We start from the raw sequence: 24,418 nt of genomic DNA on the forward strand, positions 1-24,418 counted from the left end.
CGGGCCAGTATGTAGGTAGTTATGGACAGTCTCAGTTTTTATCTTTGACCATGGCATCTTGTTTTATTGATTTACCCAAGAAAGCACTTAGTGAGTGCTCACATTTATAATGCACACCCCATTTCTGCCTTATCTTGGAAGAAGCATCCCTAGTGTCTTTAGATCCACTCTCACCCTTTATTCTATGCAGAGCTGAGAATACAGTTACTCATGACATATCTGTAGAGTGAACAAATGCAATTAACTGCTGTCTATTAAGTATAATGTGTTTATGGGTTAGCTGTAGTACTGTTGTCTCTGCTGTTATTCACCTCTCAATTATCTCTATCACTGCACTATCCAATCTCTTTGGTGAGCTAGATTTGGTATAATTTTCTCTTTTTGTCAGATAAATTGATGCTTTCAATTTACTCTTCTTGTCTCACATAAGGATCATTCTCTATGGAAATCAGAACAGTACAATATTAAGCCCGTTCTGTCTATCCTTGGTGTACTGATTTTTGCACTTTTCAGTGGTTGAAGGTAGTTCAAAAGCTCGTTGTTCAATAAAGAACTTTAGCACAACTCTATATAGTCCTCCACGATCTCACCATTATCTTGGAAGTAACACAAAAAGCATCTAGCTGTACTACTAATACTAGCCTCATGCAATCAGAAACATCCATTTAGTCTCTCCAAAATCTCAGGTTATATAAATCCCATTGTTTTTTGTCTTTGTCTCAAAGCTCTGGGATTGCTTGATTGAAAAAAAAATAGTTTCTGGAGTGAATGCATTTCAGTCAAAGTAACTGCTTTGATTCTTTAGAAATCTTTAAATCTGAACACGCAAGATTTTGTGTATGTACATGTTAGCTCAATTTTTTTACTGTGAGGAGGATCTATAACTTTGATTCACAAAGGTGCCATGACTGGGGATGACCTTATAATTTCATTTTAAGAGCAGGACACTTTGCACAATGGAAGGGGGCAGTTAACAGTGATTATGCTGTGAGAACAGCCATTAACCTATGCCAGATAAACAAAGGTGCATGGTGATCTCACACTTAAATTTTACTTTCTAAATTTTCTTTCCAGAAGCATTCCTTTTTTCCCACAATAGAGAGGCAAAGTGAAAAAGAGTTTCATTGAACAAGCAAAAAGATCTACATATGTTCAAATTTGCTATTACAGTAGCAGAAACAGAATTTTGGGCCCCTTGATTTTTAGCGTATAAATTCTAAGTTGCAGTCTCACTGTCATCAGATACTTACTACATGTTTATTACAAAAGATGCCGTCTTCTAGGCATAAGTGGGATTACAACTGAACACAACAGAATAAGAGCTCTGTGCTCATGGGTTTTACACTCTAACAGGAATAAACACATCAGGGATACAGAGTTTTTCAGAGGTAATAAGTACTCTGGAGAAAACTTACATAAGGTAAGAAGCAGTGATAGAAGTTTGGGTTTGTGTTTATTGGGGGCAGAGGAGGTTATGATGGTAAATGCCAATTTGATGAAGAATGATGAAAAAAGGAAGAACATCATCAAACTAAACTAGAATATTTTCTTTAAAAGAAGTTATAAGTGCAAGAGAACAAAAATTATGGGGTGGCTGACTCCATAGGTAGTGAAAATCTTTAAATCAGTAGTCAATTCTGTAGTATTTACAGACATTTACCATATGATTCATTTGCGACCCAATATTTACACATTAAAATATTTTTCTAATGCAAACAAAAAACTCTGAGATGTTCAAATTGAATGACCCTAATCAAACAGAATAATCTATACATTCAAGATTCATAATCTGAAACAGCGCCTAACTGTGCCACTGTGATTAAATTATACACTGATTAAATTGGCCTCGTTATTGAGTTTGCTGCTACAGTCCCTGGTAACCACACCACTCAAATACATGGAAATAGGTCCCTCCTCTGCTTCTGAGTGGAAAGTTGTCTTTCCAAAAACAGAGCGACAGTGAAACAGAAGGGATCTACAAATGGAAGATGTATATTTCAAGCACAGACATACAGCCGTACTCACAGGGGTGATAAATAGGTTTTCTTGGTAAATATTTTTAGTTATCCATCCTTCAGAAGATTCTGATCAGATTCATGTTGACATATCTGCACCAGTTTTTCAGATGAAGGGCAGATAAATGCTTATGTACAATTGCCTTAGATAAGATGCTGGAGGAATATCACATCAATTACTAAACCTGGGGTTTCTATTCTGTTCCATTGGTCTACACGTCTATTTTGGTCCCAGTACCAGGGTGTTTTGACTGCCCTGTAGTGTGTCTTGAAATCTGATACTGTGATGTTTCTGGCTTTGTTTTTGTTGTTTATGATAGCTTTTGCTAATTGGGATCTTTTGTGTTTTCATATGAATTTTAGCATCTTTTATCTAGATCAGAGAAGAATGTCCTTGGTATTTTGATTGGAATTGCATTGAATCTGTAAATTGCTTTGAGTAGTAATGGCATTTTGATGATATTAATTCTTCCAACCCAAGAACATTAAAATTACTTCCATTTTGGGGGGTCTTCTATTTCTTCCTGTAATTTTTAAAAAAATTTTGTTGTAGAGATCTTTCAATTCTTTGGTTAAATTAATTCCAATGTATTTAAATTTTTTGTAGCTATTGCAAATGGGACTGTTCTTACAAGTTCTTTCTCAGCCACAGCACTGTCTGCATATACAAAGGTTATTGATTTGTCTGTTAATTTTATATCTTGCAAATCTACTAAACTCTCTTAACAAGTTCCAAAGGTCTCTTAGTGGAGTCTTTTCGTTCCTCTACATATAGGATCATGTCATCTGCAATAAGGATAGTTTGACTTCCTCCTTCCCAATTTGTATCCCTTTGATTTCTTTTTCTTGCTTAATGGCTCTGGCTAAAACTTCCAGAAACACAGTTTATTTGAAAGGCCTAGGAAAGCATCAGGGGATGGCCTGAGTATTGGGGTCCCTGCTATCCTCATAGAGTCCTGGAGTTCCAGGCTCCTGGCTTTGGCCTAGTCCAGCCCTTGTGGTCAATTGGGGAGCAAACCACTAGATGAAAGATGTCTCTCCCTCTCTATAATTCTGCATTTCAAATAAACTTAAATACATATTTACTATTAAGCCATGTGTCACCCTTCATTACAATTACTTATTTCTCACCTCTCTCTACTACTAGATTGGCAAGCTTCTCAAGTTCAAGCATTCATTTCATATTTATCCCTATATCCCAGCCCCAGAATTAACAAAAGTAACACCATGTATTTTTGTGGAATGAATGTTGTGTGAATCAATCAGGTGGAGAAGGGACACAAGTATTCTATTTCCCAGCTGTGGTGAGAGTTGACCACAAACTTTGATTTCTCTTCCCAGATAAGAATTGAACTTGCTAGTCCTAGTTTGGCTCAAGAACCTGGAGGATTCAAAATACAAATAAATACTGCCAATTAGGGCATGAGGATGCTAACTGTGTCTATGTATTGTAGTAGAAAATGTTACAAATTTTCCATCTATTCATTTACACATACAACCCTCTTCCTTCTCTCCAGAATAGAACTTATTTTTAGTTTTCTTTCTCTTTCCACATTCCTACGGCCTAAGTCAATTGTGCTAACCTTTTTCCTCTTGCCAGGATGGATATGTGACAATGGCAAGAGGGGAAGCTTACCAGCTACTTTCCAGGAAAAATGCCTCTCACTTCAAAATACAGAAAGTCAGCTCTTTTTCATGACTATTGATGCTCAATTTGGATATCATTCCTGAAATAGTCATCTTGTATTCATGAGGGAGCTAGTCTATGGACAAAGAAGGCCAGAGAAGAAACTAAAGAGGACTATAGAAACTTGGGGAGCCTGTGCTGTGGCGAAGTAGGTTAGGTCTCAGCCTGCGGCGTCAGCATCCCATATGGGCTCCGGTTCTAGTCCTGGCTGCTCTTCTTCTGAACCAGCTTGTGACATGGGAAGGCAGTGGAAAATGGCCCAAGTGTTTGGGACCCTGTACTCACTTGGGAGACCCGGAAGAAGCTCCTGGCTTCGGATCTGCTTAGCTATAGCTGTTGTAGCCATTGAAGAGAGAACCTGAGGAAGGAAGACCTCTCTGTCTCTCCCTCTCTCTGTTACTCTGTCTCTCACATAAATAAATAAGTCTTAAGTAGAAAGTAAGAGAATTGAGCCAGAGCCCTGATCCATTAAATCTGAATCCTCTCTTCCTTTTTTAATTTTACCTTTTATGTGTATGTATATGTTCATTTGGAAGGCAAAGTAACAGAGCGAGGGACAGATAGAAATAAAAACAGGAAGAGAGAGAAAGAATCTTCCATCCTCTAATTCACTTCCCCAATGTCCTGTGCAGCCTGCACTAGGCAATGCTGAAGCCAGGAGCCAAGAATTCCATCATGAGCTCCCACTTGCAAGGCAGGAGCCCAAGTTTTTGTGCCATTATCTGTACCTCCCAGGTGCATTAGCAGAAAGCTGCATTGGAAGTGGAGATGAGATTCAATCCCAGGTACTTGGATATGGGATGTAGGTATCCCAAGTAGTGCTTAACTCACTGTACCCAACACTTAACCATATGTAATTGTGTTTCTAAAAGTATACATGATTAAATAGTAAAACATGACGGAATAGCATATAGTATGATCTCATCAGGTAAAAATACTTATGCATAAAGTTGTAGATGATTATAAATGAGTCTCTTAGCTGTGGTTATCTTGGGGGAAGAGCAATGATCATAAGGAGAGTATTTTTATTGTATCTTTTTATATTACTGTTATAAAAATTAAATATTTACATAATTCTAAAGTTTAAAGTTTTACTGAACTTGAAGTATATTTTGAAGTCACGCTTGGCAGTCACTAATTACTTTTAGCAATAGCATTAATCAAAGAAATTCATAAATGGGGGTAAATGTAAATTTATCAAGTTCCTATAATATTTCAGGCATGCATTTTGCTGAAGCCTAAGAAAAATTGGTGAGTGATTTTTTTTCATTATTAAACAGTAGCCTTGTTCGGTCTTTGACTGTGGGCTCTTCAGAGGCACATAACTACTACCTGTAGAGTATTTAGAAACATGCCATAGCTTTACATCCTAATTTTGTATTTTAATGGCATTTACTTATTTATTTTAAGAGTGGTTTATAATGTATGGAACAGTGACATATTTGAAAATGAATACACCACATCAAGTGTATCATTACAAATAGTAAGAAGAGTAGGTCTAGAGATCTAATATTCAACAGGTCTACAGTTAGTAAAATTGTACTGTACTGGGATTCAAACTAAATGGGTAGATCTTAACCACCCCCCCATCACAAAACTGCAAAACATAATGGGTAAAATACATGAAATGACGGATATGTCAATTTGCTTCATGGTAGTATCCATTTTACTATCTATATCCTATAATATTATGTTGTGTAATTAAACATAGTAAGACTTCTTTTCTGAAAAAATAAAACTTCATTTATTTTCTGACCATTTTCTTAGTCATCTGTGAAACTTACTTTTAATAATGTACAGAACACAGTCATTATCAGATGAGCACAAGCTTTATAAACTCTGCTTGCTTCATGCTACCCAAATTCACTATAATAAGGAGGAAACAAATGGAAAGAAAAATCAGAGTGGACACAATGTTGATGCTTTTAATTTCTGGTCTCTGGTGTGTCTACGTATGAGCTTGAACAAATAAGTCTTTAAGAAGTAGCGCCACTGATCAGACATCAAATGTCAGAAGAATACAGATATAAGGAAAATAGTAAGATCCACTCTTAAAACTATGAATGAACACGGAAAATCTTCACAGAGTAGTCTTCTGAAGGCAAATGTATATTAATTTAGAAATTGGTATGTACATAAGATAGGCCAAAATTAACATTGATGTGTTTGCAGGGAAATGAGGCTCCTGTCAAGTCAAAGTGCACTAGATGGTCATTAGATTCAGTCACTACATTGCTCTGAGTTTCATCTGATTTTGTCAACTGCATCTTACTGAGGATCGGTACTTCCGTAAATTGGAAGGCCAAAGAGTGGTTTCCCAAAGACATCCACAGCCACAGCCTGTGGACATGCGCCACGATGGCACAGCTCTGGTTTTGAACATGGGGGATGGGACACATCTCAAGAAGGTAAACTAGAAAAGGCAAAAAAAAAAAAAATTCTTGAGTGTCCCTAAAAGGAATATAGTCCTGACCACACTTTGACTTTACCTCGCTGAGACTGCTCTAAGACTGCAGGACTGGTGACCTCCAGAACTGTAAGACAATTAATTCCTGTTGTGGAAGCCACCAAATTGGTGGTAATTTGTTACAACAGCCATACAAAATAAAGGCTGGAATCTTCAGATAACTGGGATTTTTTGTTCACGGTGGCTGTTGGTTCTGATCTTATATTTGGTCCAGAGTTCAGAATCAGCTTTCCCCTGCAGGATCAGATCTGATAGGAGTTATTCAGGTATAATCAGTGTGGAAGTCATGATGATGGTGATGATGGTAATGACAGCATGCCCATTTTTCTTTCTGTGTGCCAGGGTTGTTCTGCACACTTTACTTAAATAAGTTATTTCTGACAACAAATCTATGAGGGAGATATGAATATTTTTCCTTAATTATAGATGAGAAAAACAAGGCACAGAAAGGTTAAGTAACTTGCCTTACATTACCAGGAATGGAACTCAGAGTTTGTGCTCCAGAATCTGTGCCCTTAGCCACCTTGAGATACATCACAGATCTCAAACTTCATCTTCTGCCCTTGCACACTTACATGTAATTACTTGTCTGAAATGGGTGCTTCAATGCTTAATAAACGCACTTTAAAAATCTCACTCATTTTTTATGCTTCAGTGTTTGAAAATGTACTTTAAAACCCCATTCCCCAGTATATTTGGCTAGTTGCTTCCTTTTTTTTTTTTATCTTATTTATTTGAAAGACAGTGTTACAGAGAGAGGTAGAGACAGAGAAAGAGAGAAGTCTTCCATCTGCTGGTTCACTCCCCAGATGGCTGCAGTGGCTGGAGCAGAGCTGACCCAAAGTCAAGAGCCAGGAGTTTCATACAGTTCTCAAACATGGGTGCAGGGGCCTAAGGAGTTTCACCATCCTCTGCTGCTTTCCCATTAGCCAGGTAGCTGGATTGGAAGTGGAGCAGCCAGAACTGGAACTGGGGCCCATGTGGGATGCTGGCATCGCGGGCCAGGGCTTTAACCCACCACACTACAGGACTGGCCCTGACTAGTTGCTCCTAGATAGATATATAGATAGATAGCACAAGCCTTAAAGAAGCAGGGGTTTTCATAGAAGAATGGCATAAGTATATTAATACTACACATTCTAAACTCCATTTTTATAAAAACTGGACATGTCCAAGTATGATACATATCTCTATTAATAATGTTATTATAGCATTTTATACTTTTAATTAGAATACATTATATGTTAGAGTAATAAAAATTCTTACAATTTCATATAAAATAAGCCATTTTAGTAAATTGAAACATAACAATCATTTTAAGAATGTCTCGAGACATGTTATTCATGGTCTTCCTGGCAAGTATTATTTTCTAATAGAATTCTCAAGTACAGCCTAATGAGATCAAATTGTTCCTCAGAAAATATTTTAAAAGATTTTTATATTAGTAGTGTTAATACTACTTCTAATTACTTTGCAAATGATTCTAAAATAGCCAAAGAAAATTCAAAGGAATAATAAATTAGACATGCTGAATTCATTCCTTGTTCTGACACTATAATTGTATATACTTTTAGGATACATAAATTAAATTGCACTATAACTGTTTTTCTACCCTTGTAGTCATAAACTAATTGATGGCAAAACCCACATGATATTTCTCTTTCTAAAGACAGAAGTTTTATAAGATATAAATTACATTTAAAGGATATGTAAATATATACATTCAAAAGATTTGTATTAAAATAATTAGAATTAAATTTATATAGCATTCAATATTTTCAGAATACATCAGATTTATATTGTGACTGATTTTATTTTTTAATGTTTATTTATTTACTTGAAAGTCAGAGTTACACAGAGAGAGAAGGAGAGACAGAGAGAGAGAGGTCTTCTGTCCGCTGGTTCACTCCCCAGTTGGCCGCAACGGCTGGAGCAGTGCCCATCTGAAGCCAGGAGCACTTCTCCAACAGGCTTTTCCTCTGTTGTTCCAAGTGTATCATCTCTATCCTCAAAATCATAAAGGCTCTGTGAGCAGCTACTGAGACATGCTTAGGCAATTCTTGGCCTATTGACTCTTAACAGGCTTTGGATAAGAATAAAAGCTCAATGACATTCAGTGGAATTTATTTGTGTATACATATATACACACACATATGTAATATATATGTAAACATATACATGAATATATATAATGTATATGATCTAGATAGATCTCTGTCTTATCATACTTTCTTTATTAAACAGATAATCCATAAAAGCCCTTTGGATGAAATCTTTCTGTAGGCTTTTGGTTCTACTAAAACATTAGTTATTTTATAATTTATTTTATAATCAACCCTTTAGAGAAACAAAACTTCCTAAATTAGGTATACATCTCTTCTTTTGTTATCAAGAATTTTCTTGATTTGCTTCTTTACTTTACAAATAACAAGAATTTTCTGCTAGGTTTCCTTTACCTTCATCAAAACCATGCATTTATTCATGGACCAATGAATATAAGCTTAATACTTGACTTCAAAAAGCAAGGGCATGGAAAACTTTTCCCTATCATCATCTATTGTGTTTCTTTTGCTCTGTGCACCTGACAGAATTTTGGACACTAAACAGTATCAGCATTACTCAATTCAAATTCCATAAAGAATCCAGGAGGAATTATTAAACAGGAACAAAAGGCTTTGTCAAAAAAGTTATTTATGACATACTGAGCAATCAGGTGGTATATGTTTCTTTTTGATACACTGTTAATTTGTAAGGAATACAATGATTTCATGAAAATTAGTGTTACACTACAGGCTCTGTTCATACTAGAAAAAGTAGACCTATCTTGAAGCAAATCTACTGATTAAAAGTTCATTCTAAGAGTTCCATAATAAATGTAGATCAGACACCAGGAAAGAAGGTATGATATCTTTGGAGCCAAAAGACTTGATTCCCACAAGAGACAGCAGCATCCTATGAATACATTTAATCAGACAAGATATTTGGCTACCACACACTTTCATGACCAAAATGACTGTTGCAGTGAAAAATATCCACCCCTCTTAGAAAATATTCACTGCCACCAGGACCCCAGAGTTCCCCCTAACTCCGGCCACCCCAGGGGTCCTCCAGGATACTCCTCACACCCCACAGACACAGTAGAGATCAGAAGCAAGACACCTCCTCCAGCACCACAGCTGATGGCCACTCTTGTTTATTGGTGCCTGTGCCAAACCAGTTATTGACAGCTCATGACAAGAGCCTCATGTGATTACTGATGCCATAAACAAGAGTGTCAATTGTTAAATCAACAGCAGGAGTCACTGTGCACTTACTCCCCACATAGGATCTCTATCCTTAATGTGTTGTACAATGTGAATTAATGCTTAACTAGTACTCAAACAGTACTTTACACTGTGTTTCTGTGTGAGTGCAAACTGTTGAAATCTTTACTTAGTATATACTAAGTTGATCTTCTGTATATAAAGATAATTGAAAATGAATCTTTTTTTTTAACTTTTATTTAATGAATATAAGTTTCCAAAGTACAGCTTATGGGTTACAATGGCTTCCCCCCTCCCATAACTTCCCTCCCACCCGCAACCCTCCCCTTTCCCGCTCCCTTTCCACTTCCATTCACATAAAGATTCATTGTCAATTCTCTTTATATAGAGAAGATCAGTTTAGTACAGTTTAGGTAAAGATTTCAACAGTTTGCCCATATAGCAACATAAAGTGAAAAAACTACCATTGGAGTACTAATTATAGCATTAAATAACAATGTACAGCACATTAAAGACAGAGATCCTACATAATAGTTTTTTTAAAAAATTAATTTTCTATGCCATTTCCAATTTAACACCAGGTTGTTTTTTTTCATTTCCAATTCTCTTTATATACAGAAGATCAATTCAGTATATAATTAGTGAAGACCTCATCAGTTTGTACCCACACAGAAACACAAAGTATAAAAATACTGTTTCAGTACTAGTTATAGCATCACTGCACATTAGACAACACATTAAGGACAGATCCCACATGGGGTGTAAGTACACAGTGACTTCTGTTGCTGACTTAACAATTTGACACTCCTGTTCATGGCGTCAGTAATCTCCCTAGGCTCTAGTCATGAGTTGCCATGGCTATGGAAGCCTTTAGAGTTCGCTGACTTTGATCTTATTCTGATAGGGTCATAGTCAAAGTGGAAGTTCTCTCCTCCCTTCACAGAAAGGTACCTCCTTCTTTGATGGCCCCATTCTTTCCACTGGGATCTCACTCACAGAGATCATTCATTTAGGTCTTTTTTTTTTTTTCCATGATATCTTGGCTTTCCATGCCTACTATACTCTCATGGGCTCTTCAGCCAGATCCGAATGCCTTGAGGGCTGATTCTGAGGCCAGAGTGTTGTTTAGGACATCTGCCATTCTATGAGTCTGCTGTGTATCCCACTTCCCATGTTGGATCTTTCTCTCCCTTTTTGATTCTATCAGTTAGTATTAGCAGACACTAGTCTTGTTTGTGTGATCCCTTTGACTCTTAGACCTATCAGAGCCATCAATTGTGAGCTGAAATTGATCACTTGGACTAGTGCAATGGCATTGGTAGATGCCACCTTGATGGGATTGTGTTGGAATCCCCTGGCACATTTCTAACTCCACCATTTGCGGCAAGTCCGATTGAGCATGTTCCAAATTGTACATCTCCTCCCTCTCTTTTTCCACTCTTAAATTTAACAGGGATTATGTTTCAGCTAAAATTTAAACACCTAAGAATAATTTCAGTTTAAATTTTAACTGAAAATGAATCTTGATGTGAATGGGATGGGAGAGGGAGCAGGAGATAGGATGGTAGCGGGTGGGAGGGAGGTTATGGGGGGGGGAAAGCCACAGTAATCCAAAAGCTGTACTTTGGAAATTTATATTTATTAAATAAAAATTAAAAAACTTTTTCAAGAAAAATTCAAAAAAATGTTTTATATCATTCTTGACTATAATCAAAACCACTCAGCAGTCTAAGAGAGACTCAAATATAATGTCCCTTATTTTTCAGGAGTTTCTTCCTAAAAGTCAGCATTAGCTAAAAGTGAAATTCAGCTCCATGAAATATATTCATTTCCTTTAGGAGACTTTTCTCAAATTATATTTCCTACTCTCTATTGCTATGCTGGGCCTTATGAAATAGATGCTACACATCACATAAATTTCATTTTATCTCTGATAGAAACTTTCTAGATGGATAGCAATTCCAAACAAAATTTGGCTAAATAAAAATACTAGGGTGGAGGTGGCCAGAAATTCTACTAACTTCTTAAAACATAAATCTCTCAAAAGTATTTTAAGAGGTCAGTGTTGTGGCATGGCAGGCTAAACGTCTGCCTGAGATGCCGGCATCCTATATGGGCACTGGTTGAAGACCTGGCTGCTCCTCTTCTGATCCAGCTTGCTTACATGCCTGAAAAAGCACAGAAGATAGCCCAAGTGCTTAGTTCCCTGCTACCCAAGTGGGACACCTGGGAGAAGCTCCAGGCTCCTGGTTTTGGATCAGCCCAGCTCCAGTTACTGCAGCCATTTGGCGAGTGACCAGTGGATGGAAGATCTCTTTTTCTACGTTTCAAAAAATGAAAAATAAAGTTTTATAAAGTATTTCATACAATTTCCTCATGCATAGTAAGTTTAGAGCTTACCTAGGCCAATCACATTGTTTGGTGGATATCAAAGATCGTTTCAAAGTTGTTAAATTTAGAAAAAGCAGCTTGGCAATATTAACATTAAATTTATGGCTATTTAGTCCTAAGTTGGAACTATAAAAATATGTGAAACAGTAATATTCATTTTTCTAGATGTTGATAAAATAGAAAGATAAATTTTCTTTGTAAAAACAGATTTGCATTTCAAATTGATATGCTTTAGTGATGTTAAAAATCAGGACAGGTTATTCCAGGTAGAAACCTGTGAATTGAGAAATTTTTAAATCCTTCTTCACTTAAGCCTACCCTAAAAGTGCTGCATGAGAGAATAGACATTTTAAAAGAAACTTTATATATTTTAATATAGTAACTCCAAACTTGGTATAACCAAATATAAACTTGAAAAATTAAAATACATGTGGAGCTTGTAAAATAAGCATTTAGTCTAATACCAAATGAAAATTACTATAGTTTCTCCCATGCACTTGAAAGTGTGATACAATTTAAAATGAAAGCATGACCATTCTTTTTTTTTTTAATTTTATTTAGTAAATATAATTTCCAAAGTACAGTTTATGGATTACAATGGCTCCCCCCCCCATAACTTCCCTCCCACCCACACCCCTCCCATCTCCTGCTCCCTCTCCGATTCCATTCACATCAAGATTCATTTTCAATTATCTCTATATACAGAAGATCGATTTAGTATATATTAAGATTTCATCAGTTTGCACCCACACAGAACATAAAGTGTAAAATACTGTTTGAGTACTAGTTATAGCATTAATTCACATTGGACAAATACATTAAGGACAGAGATCCCACATGAGAAGTAAGTACACAGTGACTCCTGTTGTTGACTTAACAAATTGACACTCTTGTTTATGGCATCAGAAATCTCCCTAGGCTCTAGTCATGAGTTGCCAAGGCTATGGAAGCCTTTTGAGTTTGCTGACTTCGATCTTATTTAGACAAGGTCACAGTCAAAGCGGAAGTTCTCTCCTCCCTTCAGAGAAAAGTACCTCCTTCTTTGATGGACCATTCCTTCTACTAGGATCCCACTTGCAGAGATCTTTCATTTAGGCTTTTTTTTTTTCCAGAGTGTCTTGGCTTTCCATGCCTAAAATACTCTCATGGGCTCTTCAGCCAGATCCGAATGCCTTAAGGGCTGATTCTGAGGCCAGAGTGCTGTTTAGGACATCTGCCATTCTATGAGTCTGCTGTGTATCCCACTTCCCATGTTGGATCATTCTCTCCCTTTTTTATTCTATCAGTTAGTATTCATAGACACTAGTCTTCTTTGTGTGATCCCTTTGACTCTTAGACCTATCAGTGTGATCAATTGTGCACTGATATTGATCACTTGGACTAGTGAGATGGCATTGGTACATGCAATCTTGATGGGATTGAATTGGAATCCCCTGGCACATTTCTAACTCTACCATTTGGAGCAAGTGCAATTGAGCATGTCCCAAATTGTACATCTCTTCCCTCTCTTATTCCCACTCTTATATTTAACAGGGATCACTTTTCAGTTAAATTTCAACACCAAAGAATAATTGTGTGTTAATTAAAGAGTTCAACCAACAGTATTAAGTAGAACAAAAAAAATACTAAAAGGGATAAAGTATTAAATTGTACATCAATGCACAATACTAAAACTTTAAAAACTACATGGGTGGGGAAAAGAGTGCGGGAGCATACAGGATCATGCCTTGTTATGAAATCACATGTTTTCACTTTTTAATATTTTTATTTATCTAAACTCTACCAATGATGAACAATAATACCAATACATAGATTAATAATAGTAAAACAAATCTTTCGGTGTTACTCCTGGAAAATACTACACTTATTAACCCTACAGTGCAGTAATCAGAATTAAAAAAAAAAAAAAAAGGACAGAAAAATCTGACCATGTGTCCTCTAGCTTAATTCTGAACTTTAATAAATTGTTTAAGAATGGATAATAGCCCAGAAATCAATCATAGCAAGCCTCATGGAAAGTAATTAACATAGCCAAATAGGTTTTAAATAAAAATATTTGACTTAGAGAACAACATAAGAATTTCAATTATCAGAAGGAAATGATTAGCTGTTTGCAAAATTACAGTTGACTAAAGCTGTATTATCCTTATTTCTTTACCTAAAATATGCAACAGTGCCATGAAATTTTACTTGCTGTAAAGAAGCTTAGAACATAGTCACATGGTTACAGGCATTCAAAAATGAAATAAATGTTAATGACAAATAGCCATGCATAGAGCAATTTGTTAAAACAGTAACAATAACAGCTCTGAACATGGAGCGAGACACACAAATGCTCAACGAAAGTTTCTGCTTGAAAGCACCAACAAAAGCATGAGGCTCAGTAAAACGGATCACATTGAGGTGTGTGGGTTTTCTGTTTCATTTTATTTTGTTTCAATTTTCAAGACACCACAGGATGCTAGATAAGACAAAAAGTCAAACCTTTAAAAATCAAAAGTAAAAGACAGTGACTTATTTCAGCAAAAAGAAAATCTCCCATACAAGAGAAAGAAGGTACATAGACAGCAACTTGGTTCATTGCAATTCTCCAAGTGAGCAAAAACGGTGTACTTGCCCCTTCTGATTTCTCCACCGTGTTAGCCAGCATCTCCTGCAGGGCCCGCACCGAAAGGGACTGTTCCAGCACAAAGGTGCAGATGGAGAGGTCGGGAGGGACATTCTGTGTGGGAAAAAACAAAGTCATGAGCAGCAGCAGCAGCAGCAACACCCAGACCCAGTCTACTTCACAGAGTCAAATTTCTTTGGTAGATAAAAAGTTACTTGTCAATCCCATTCTATGAGCTCCCAAATCATTATGAAACACTGTCACGACTGCTTACACTGAAAATGTCTTTTAACTCGCAAATCACAAGGGCTACCACTTACCAAGTGCTAACTCATATGTACTGCACTCAGACCTTTATCAATATTCTTTGCGTTGGTGTGTAGTCAGGATCACTACTGCCATTGTGTAGACAAGAAAATACAGAAGTTAGATTACTTTTACTAAGTCCCAGGATTGTGAAATTTTCAGACCAAGATTAAAATTTAGATCTCTGAGTGTGAAGCATTCGTTTCTAACATGCTGAGCCGCTTAACTGATTAAAACAAATAAATAAAGGACAGAAAACTAATGCATGCCTCAACTGAATCATGAGGTTGAGCAGATACAACTGAATTGGTATAAAATACTCATTTATGCAGGCTTCCCCTTACCCACAAGATAACAATTCTGTGGTTCTCTTCAAGTTGAAAGTCGTATTTTACTTCTAACTTGGAGAATGTTTTGTGCATATGTGCATGCTGTACCCTCTCATCATCCATTCCCTTTCCCTTTCTTTTGCTTTCTCCGAGAATTTCCACTGCAATTAATACCCCACAAATCCTGAAAGTCCCAAAGGAGGTAAGGGAACCAAAGAAGAACTGATTGGTGAATTCCAAGGAACTATACATGATCGATCTTGTAAACTTTGGCTTGATTTCAGCAGGATCTAGTTTGCATGCAGTCTGGCTAGGTATGGGAATATGCTCAAAGGAGGATTTTCATAACAAAAGAACATCACAAATACATGAAATACAAAATGCAAGCAAGATGATATGTCTTCTTGATCAAAGAAGCATTAGGATAGGTTTGATAAACTAAAGGCAATACATCAAAATTACAATGTATCATATTTTATGTATTAAATTGAACCACCACCATTGAGATGATTTTTTTTTTACCATTAGCAGAAAATGATGCTTTGGAGTTTCAAGAGAGATTGAGTACTAGAATTCCAGAATGCATGTCAAAAATAAGTTTACAGATAAATGAATCATACAGTCAGACCAGGAAGCTTACTCGCACCCCACAAATCGCAGAGGCACTTAAGATTGTGCTTTAGTTTTGTTCTCGTTTTTTAAAATGAACTATCCTCCCCTGGACTCCTGCATCCTCCTATGGTAGGCTTCTGTGCCTCCACCCCAATCCGTTTCCTTGCCTCCTCAGACACTCTCAGCCAGTAGTCAGGGATCCTCTCAGATCCTATCACAGCTACTGTCTTCATACTCTGCGGTCTGCCACACTAAGAGCGTCCATTCCCAATCCTCAGATAAAAGACGGGAAGCTAGGAAAGTGACTATTTTCTACTAGGAATTTAGTAACGAATGCCCTCACATATAATTTTCTAAGTTCCAACTATATTAACTATAGTCTCCTTTCTCCTGTTCAACACAAATGCCATCAGAGGGACAAGTCTGGTAAAGGACATATCAATTTAAAATTTTTCAAATACACTTTGAAAACTAGATACTACTGGCAGATCATTATGCTATTAAGTTAACAAAACGAATGCCTTAATTTGTAGCACCGTCCATTTCTGAAGTGTAAATACAAGTCATTTAATCACTGCTGATTTCAAAGTAACAAAATTTAAAAATAGGTTCTCAGAATTACAAAAAAAATTAACAACCAAGTCTTGGTAACCTCTAAGAGCTATTTCAGGGCACTGTTGGATTGATAATAGTCAAGATACTTTGGTTAATGGAAACATTATCATAACTTGTTACCTTTTAAACTTACGGAAGTATTCCTTAATATATATCAAGTATATTTTTTCAATTAACCTACAAGTTTTTAGAATTACACTCGTGGCAACATTTATGATACTATTCCATTTCACAAAAATGAAGCTGAATCAACAGAAAAATAAAGGGCCTCATTTACTAATCAAAGAGCATCGACATGGTCCCAAACCAAAATGACTCTTCACAATAACCACGGCAGATACAGCATAACGTTCCATACACTTCCACTGCAGAATTTCATTGCAAAAGCATGAGGAAGTTACCATCTTTTTCTTAGCCTTAAGGGTTTATTTGTTTGTTTTTTGACTCAAGTCTTATATCTGAGATAGGTCATCTTTAGAATTTCCATCTGGAAGAACTTTGCTCTCTTAGGACTGTGTTCCCAAATCATAAGAGAAACTCTTACATAGCATGCTCTATATTGTAAAAGAGGACTTCAAAATGTTTGAGGAAAATCGGAATTAAAAGTTAAGTTTATTCTGCTTCAAGAAATTTTGAAATCCATGCATCTTTTTAAAATAATATATAATATACATTATGTATAATTTTAATAATATTTTAATAATACTTTTTGAAGATCCTCATATAGGCACTTCATAATACCCCAGATCACATCAGACACAGAATGTTAAACTGTCACTGAGGATGTATACCTACCTGTATACATTACAACTTTAAATTAGAAAAGTGATTCAATCTAAGTGTCTGTCTAGGCTACCTAGAAGAATGCACAAACAAGCAGGCAGGACATTACCAATGTGTTTTTGTTAAGAATTTATTTGAAAGCCAGAGTGACAGAGAGAAAAAGAGACAGAGAGAAAGAGAGAGATCTATCCATCTTCCATCCCCTGGTTTACTACCCCAATTGGGTCTGGCCAAAACCAGAAGCCAGAAACCCTATCTGAGTCTTCCATGTGAGCAGCAGGGACCCAAATACTTCCAGAGGAGGGGAAACCTTGTTCTGCCAAGGGTCCTCTGCATATTTAGAACACCACTCCCTGGCCATATAAAATCACCAACTCAACATTTAGCCTGCTTTGGATTTACTTAGTTTCCAGTCCCAGTCGCACTCGTCTTTGCAGGGTCAGACCATATGAGCTCCAGGCCTAACACAGATAGTGGACTGGACGCTCCCCACCCCTGTTAAGTCATCATCTGCTGCCTCCCTGGAGCATTACCAGGAAGCTGGATCAGAAGGGTGGAGTAACAAGGACTTGAACCAGGCCCTCCAAAATGGGATGTGGGCTTCCCAATCAGTGGCTTAAACTGCCAACCACAATGGCCACCCCACTTCTGGCCTTTCATGTAGGGACAACACCAATTTTAACAGGATATGTGTGTACTTTGGGGGGAAAAAAACCTAAGCTTGAAGCATAGCTGTGTGCCTTTTCTTCTCTTTAAAATACAAACTGCTCCCTGTTCTCCCTATATGACCTTCATGGGGGCAATTCCCAAGAAGAACCACAAAAGAGCTTCTGGCTTTGCTGGCACTTGGAGAGCTGATGGAAAATCAATTAGGTTTCCCACTGAGGTATCCATCAAACCATTTGGCTTCCACAGATGTATCTGCCTAATTCACTTAAAAACCTATTGAAACATGTCATTACCTTAACTGAAGTGAAACCAATAATTCAGGCTATATAAGCCACATTAAACCGTCCCCGTTGTTATCACTGTAAAAACCGCATACTAATAAACCACTCCGTCTTAATACCCTGATGTCTTTGCTCATTTTTTTTTCTCTCTCAGCCTGAAATATCCTTTCACAGGTCTCCACCTATGGAAACAACTTCGAATTTCTAAATCACATGTAAACAAAATCACAGGAAGCACATTTTCTTTGCTGAGAAGTCAAACAATGCTAGAAAACTGAAAATCTCCCTCTTTCCAACTTTAATTATACTCTCCCTCCCAGGAGAAACCACTATTAGCATTTCAGTGTGTATCTTTTACAGGCCTGTTTTCTACGCTCATATAGAAATATATTAACAGACTCACTTGGTACAAATTATATTTTTTAAATTAACTAATGGAGATCACCATCTATCAATAAATATGCCTGTTATTTATTCCACACAATCAATACAGAATCAAAACACCATGTTCCTATAGTAGATTGGTTCAAATGTAGCTTAGGTTACCCCACATCACCACTAGCACCACTACCAGCCTACAACAGTGACTTATATAAAGAAAGTGTTCAATGTTGTATAAATTGACCCTCAAACTATGATTTCATCTATTTCTATAAAATTAAACAAACATGCATATAGAGATACAAAGAGATGAGTGTGTTTGTTTTGTTTTAATAACCTTAGGTTTCAGGGCCAGCTCTGTGCTGCAGAGGGTTAAAGTTCTGGCCTGAAGCGCTGGCATCCCATATGGGCACCGGTTCTAGTCCCGGATGCTCTTCTTCCCGTCCAGCTCTCTGCTATGGCCTGGGATAGCAGTAGAAGATACCCCAAGTCCTTGGGGCCCTGAACCCACATGGGAGACCCAGAGGAAGCTCGTGGCTCCTGGCTTCAGATTGGTGCATCTCCAGCCGTTGCAGCCAATTGGGGAGTGAACCAGTGTAAGGAAGATCTCTCTCTCTCTCTCTCTCTCTCTCTGTAACTCTGTCTTTCAAATAAATAAAATAAATCTTTAAAAAAATAATCCTAGGTTTCTATGATGAAAGGCAAACACGTTAATTTAACTTTGTACACTTCCTTTCAACTGTACTCCAAGGGACATTTGATGTAACACAGAGGTATCTCAAAATGTGTTTTGAAAATCAATGATACACTAAGTTTTGATAGTTGGGCAGCACAGAGAAAAGGGCAAGTCACCACACAGGATCAGAATTCAGGTCTGAAGGGTCAGTAACCACGAAGTAAGCCTGAGCTTGCCCACCTGGGAAGTCAAAAATACTTACCTGAGTCAAATAATCACTGAGAGATTCAAGTAAGAAAATCAATGCATTATAAACTAGAAAATACTGTCCATGAAAACTCTAAATCAGATTGAAAACTTAGGATCACAGATATAAATTAAGCAAAAAGTTGGCTTTTCCACCAAGAAATGTGAAGACAGGATAGTTTAAGATGCAGCAGATGGTCTGAGGTTGAGGCAGGTTTGTTTTTGCTCAGCCTCCCATCTGTTGAGCGGCCTTTGGCAAACCAGTTTAACTGTTGAGGGTCAACTTCTCCCCAGTTTACAGGCACATCAAACTCTGTCTTCTCCAAAAGAAAAAGTTGTTGTTGTTAATCTACCAACTGGTGACATAAACCAGGCTAAATCTCACTACCAGATGGAAATAATATCCTTTTAAAATGTTTACACATTCTCCAGTGACAACAAAACGATGGCACTGTATCTTGTTGACTTGTGTGAAATACTGTGCAAAGAAAATATAAACCAAGATACTGAGGGAAATTTTAGTTCCCTTTTTTCCCATTTCTTCGGAACTCTAATCATAACATTTCATCATATTCCCAACCTAAAATTGTTATTTCTAGAGCTTCACACTTTTCCATGGTTATTCATAGTTCTGAGTAGTTTTTCTTGTTCTATTCTTTTTTCCTTCATCCTACATGGCTGACTTTGAGAAGGAAAGATTTTTTTCCTACTTTTTCAGACTAGCTTTGTGAAAGTCAAAATTAAATGTGATCTTCACCGATGGAACTAATACTTCTAGGTTTCCCCAAGCCTAAATCCCTTTGAATATTCCGAAAAAAATCCAGGTATTCCACTTGGCATTCTTATCAATAATCCAGTCCAGGTGGGAGAAGATATATTAGCAGGATTAAATGACAGGTAATTAGCAGTACATCACCACCTCAAAGAGCCACAGCTGTGCCAATTTAGCAGCTAACTGAAAATCTCCAGTGAATTAATAGAGGTTCAGATGGTTTGTTCAGTGTCAGTTTGCTCTTGGCATCCATGTTTTGAAATACAAGTCCTTTAAATATAACATGAAGTGGATATGTCATTCTATCTTATTTTAAAATTACTTCCATTTATTTTTTTAGATTCTCTTTATGTACTTGAAAGGGGGATAGAAAAAGGAGGGGAGAGAGACAGGAGAGACTTTCATGCACTGGTTCACTTCCCTAAAGCTAAATGGCTGCAACAGCTGGGCTGGGCCAGGTTGAAGCCAGGAGCCAGGAGCTTCTTCCAGGTCTTCCACATGGATGCAGGAGCAAGGCTTAGTCCACTATGCCACAGCTCCTGCCCTTACAGTTACTCAAAAATTCAAAGACTGAAATGCATCACTATACAACTGAAAGTATCCTAGTTTGATACTCCATCCCATAATGCCTTTCTCATTCTGATTTCACAAAGAACTGCAGTCTCAGGGCAGATCTGTCCACACACATCTTGAGTGGGAGTCATCATTGAAGATCACACGATTACACAGTATTTTGAGGACAACATAGCCAAAGAAAATCAAAGAGATTTCAGCTATGAATCGAACCTTAAGATAATATGCAGGCAGCTTAAAAGTCATAGACACAAACTAATAGTTCAACTGTTGTAGCCTTCTGCTTTGGAACTAAGTGACGCTACCTTTTCTCAGGTAGCATGATTTGAATATGAACCTCAATATCTATAAAAGCTCTTGATACTGGAGCCAGTGCTGTGGCATAGCCAGTTAAGCCACCGCCTTCAGTATTGTACCCATATGGCTATTGATTCAGTTCCTAGCTGCTCCATTTCTGATCTAGCTCCCTGCTAATGCACTCGGGAAAGCAGCACCAGATGACACAACTGCCAAAGTACTTTGGTTCCTGCACCCACCTGGGAGACCCAGAAGAAACTCCTGGCTCCTGGCTTCAGTCTGGCCCTGCCGCAGCCATTGAGGCCATTTGGGGAGTGAACTGCAGTTGAAAGATCTCTGTCTCTCCCTCTCTCAATGTAACTCCACCTTTCAAGTAAAATAAATAAACCTTCAAAACAAAATCTCTTCATATCAATTTTCCAGATGCTAGGTGGTGGCCTCCTTACCTAGGTTGCATTTAAAACATAATTTTTAGCTATTTATAAGCATATGAAGATGATGCTCTGGGAAGCTGCCCCTGCATTACAATGATCCATGTTTTAAATTTTATTTATGGTATACAAATTTCATATATATATTCAGGAACATAGTGATACATTTTTTTAACATAGTGATACTTTCCACCCTCCATCCTGCCCATGTTTCCACAAGTCTATTTTAAAGTTATGGAGTTTCACCAGTAAATTCAGAGAATTTGGAGTTATTTGAGTAAACATGATGATACTCCAAAAAGCTCATGGAAAATTTAAAAGTAAGTTTATATTAGTACAAAAAACTTTGAAATCCATGCATACTTTTTCACAATATGCATGTTCTATGAAGCTTTTAAGGCCTGTCAGATATGAATAAATGGGCAAATAAACCAGAAAAACACTAATGAAGTTCAAGTAGTCACAAATTACTTAAGGGCAAAGTTTCACTCTCTACATAAAGAGAGTTTTTTTTGATTAGCACATATGAGAACACTTAAAAACTTCATGGAAAATGTATATTATGAAAAAACTATGATGCATTTCAAAATGTTTTGCACCAAGCAAATTTATCTTTTAATTCCTTTTTTCAGAAGTATTTTGAAGTAACTTTGTGTGTGTTCATGTGTGTTCACACACATACACAAATGTCTGACATTGTCATCCTAACAAAAATGCAGTGATAATTAAGACAGGTTGTGTTGCCCAAATATTTCTTGAGTATTAGAATCAATGAGATGTCAGTTTTGCTCCCTGAAAGATCCCAGTGAACCACAGCTCTGAAAAATCTTGGTCCTGTCACCATCAAAAATTCTAATGTTCAATACTGTTGTCTCAAGAGTTTTGTGAAAAGGAATCCACTTATAGGTTCATGTCGGAAAAAGGATCTGGGACAGAGACAATTTTTACAGTAACCAGACCAACCTAATCATTTGTAATATAAACTTCAACATGAAAGCCACAGTCCCTTGTCTCATGCTCTGCTTGAGGAAGGGTACAACTCACATAAACCTACAGATGAAGGCAAACAGCAAATTCTGACTTACCTAGAGTTTTACATAAAGTTCAAAAGGGAACAGAATTGGGGTTTCCAAATCAACTTACATGGGCAATATGTGATATCTTCCATTTTAATTAACTAGATAATATAATATAGATTTGTTCAGGTATAACCATACAAATACCAATCAGGTGCCTTTTTTATGAAAAAGTGCTAGATTAATCACATCTAAATTAATTTTAAATGGCAAGAGCTAAATTAATTACTCAGTATCAGTCTAAATGAATCAAGCTATAATCTACTCAGGAAAATCAATTAGAAACTCAGAAACCAGAAACTTCAAGTAGAGTCAAACTGACATTTTTATACCTTGGAATTCTTGCTAGGAATTATGCCAGCATAGAGCTCCATGCAGTTTCAAGAATACAAAAAATCATACAAGCACAATAATGTAAATCATAACAGCTGTGTCACATTTTAAGTAACCTCTGTGTGCTAGTTTCTAATTATCATCACAGCATTACAATATAAATATTATCAACCTCTCTTTAGAAATACATAAAGAATGAGTCAGAAAATTTAATGCTTTGCCCTATGCCAGAAAGTACTAAGAGGCATATCCACTTGGCCTACAAACAACCTCACAATGTCATTCTCAAGGTCTTCTTAGCCTGGCTCTCAATTATTTTCTATTTTCCTGATTACACATGATAGAGCTTATGATTGACAAAATAAACCCAAAAGAATCAGAGTCTTCACTATGCCAAACTGTAAGACTTTAGTTTATGGCTATTTGAGAAGCTCATAAGCTGGTATGAGCCCTGATGAGAGTTCCATAATAGAAAAAATGTATAAGGTGCTAAAATAGTGATTCTTTTTATTAAAATAGATGGACTGAGGGCATATTTGGATATAGGAGTCTTCCACCTGCCATCTACAGGTCACAGGCATTAAGTCATTGGGAGATAAATTTTATTCTGGTTGAAGAATCTCAAAGAGAGATATACAGTGTAATTAGACAACTAGGTCATGGTAGACATGTTGGGTTAAAAGGCCTAGAAATGTTCAATAGAACTGAAACTGGAACTGATTTGTGGGATATGACTCCAACCTAACACTGGGTAATCTGGACATGCTGCATAGTTATAGATTAATAAACTGCAAATGTGCAGCTACACCTGACAGAAGATAAATACCATTCAGTTAACCAAAAATCCCATCTCACCTAACACTTAATTTGGCTCAGAAAGGGTAGACAGGTAACACAAACAGATCAAAGGACATATTAGGAAGATGACTCTAGCAGCTGGGTATGTGATCAATGTGAGTCATGCTGTGACACTTTTTATGCAATACTGAGGTCAGAAACAAAGGTTTACAAGCTGAATTTTATAAAATGGATGGGGGTATCCCTCTAATGCCAAGTAAGGAGGCTGGAAAGTTCCCTACCTTTTAAGAAATTTTTTATTTGCATTTCCCAGACAGCTAGTGAACCTGAGCATTTTTACAATTGTCTTTTGGCCATCTGTATTTCATCCTTTGAAAAAGTCCTGTTCATGTCTGTCCTTTGCACATTTATTTCTTTATTTGAAAACTGGAGTTACATATATAGTGAGACAAAGAGAGCTTCCATCCACTAGTTCATTCCCCAGATGGTCACAACAGCCAGGGCTAGGCCATGGCAGGAGCCATAGTCTTCATCTAGTGTCCCACATGGGTAGCATGGGCCCAAATACATGGGCCACCTTCCTCTGCCTTTTGCAGGCATTAGCAAGGAGCTGGATTGGGGCTCAAATCGGTGCCCATATGTGATGCTAGCACCACAGGCAGCAGCTTTAACTGCTATGCCACAATGCTGGTCCCTGTCCATTTCTTAACTGGATTGTTCTATTGCTGTTCAGTTTTATGAGCTCCTTATAAATTCCAGATATTAATTCTTTATCAAATGCTTAGTTTGGAAATATTTTCTCCAATTCT

The 24,418-nt window shown here is 37.1% G+C and overlaps 1 protein-coding gene across 1 annotated transcript in view; it reads right to left on the reverse strand.

Moving 5' to 3' along the window:
- The window catches only part of RYR2 (ryanodine receptor 2), a 776,922-nt gene that overhangs the window by 496,020 nt on the left and 256,484 nt on the right, over positions 1 to 24,418 (reverse strand). The window contains exon 3 of the mRNA XM_062210679.1: positions 14,441 to 14,545. Within this exon, the coding sequence (XP_062066663.1) occupies positions 14,441 to 14,545 (105 nt within the window). The remainder of the gene's footprint in view (positions 1 to 14,440; positions 14,546 to 24,418) is intronic.

Source organism: Lepus europaeus, chromosome 14 (genome assembly GCF_033115175.1).
Source record: "Lepus europaeus isolate LE1 chromosome 14, mLepTim1.pri, whole genome shotgun sequence".
NCBI lineage: Eukaryota > Metazoa > Chordata > Mammalia > Lagomorpha > Leporidae > Lepus > Lepus europaeus.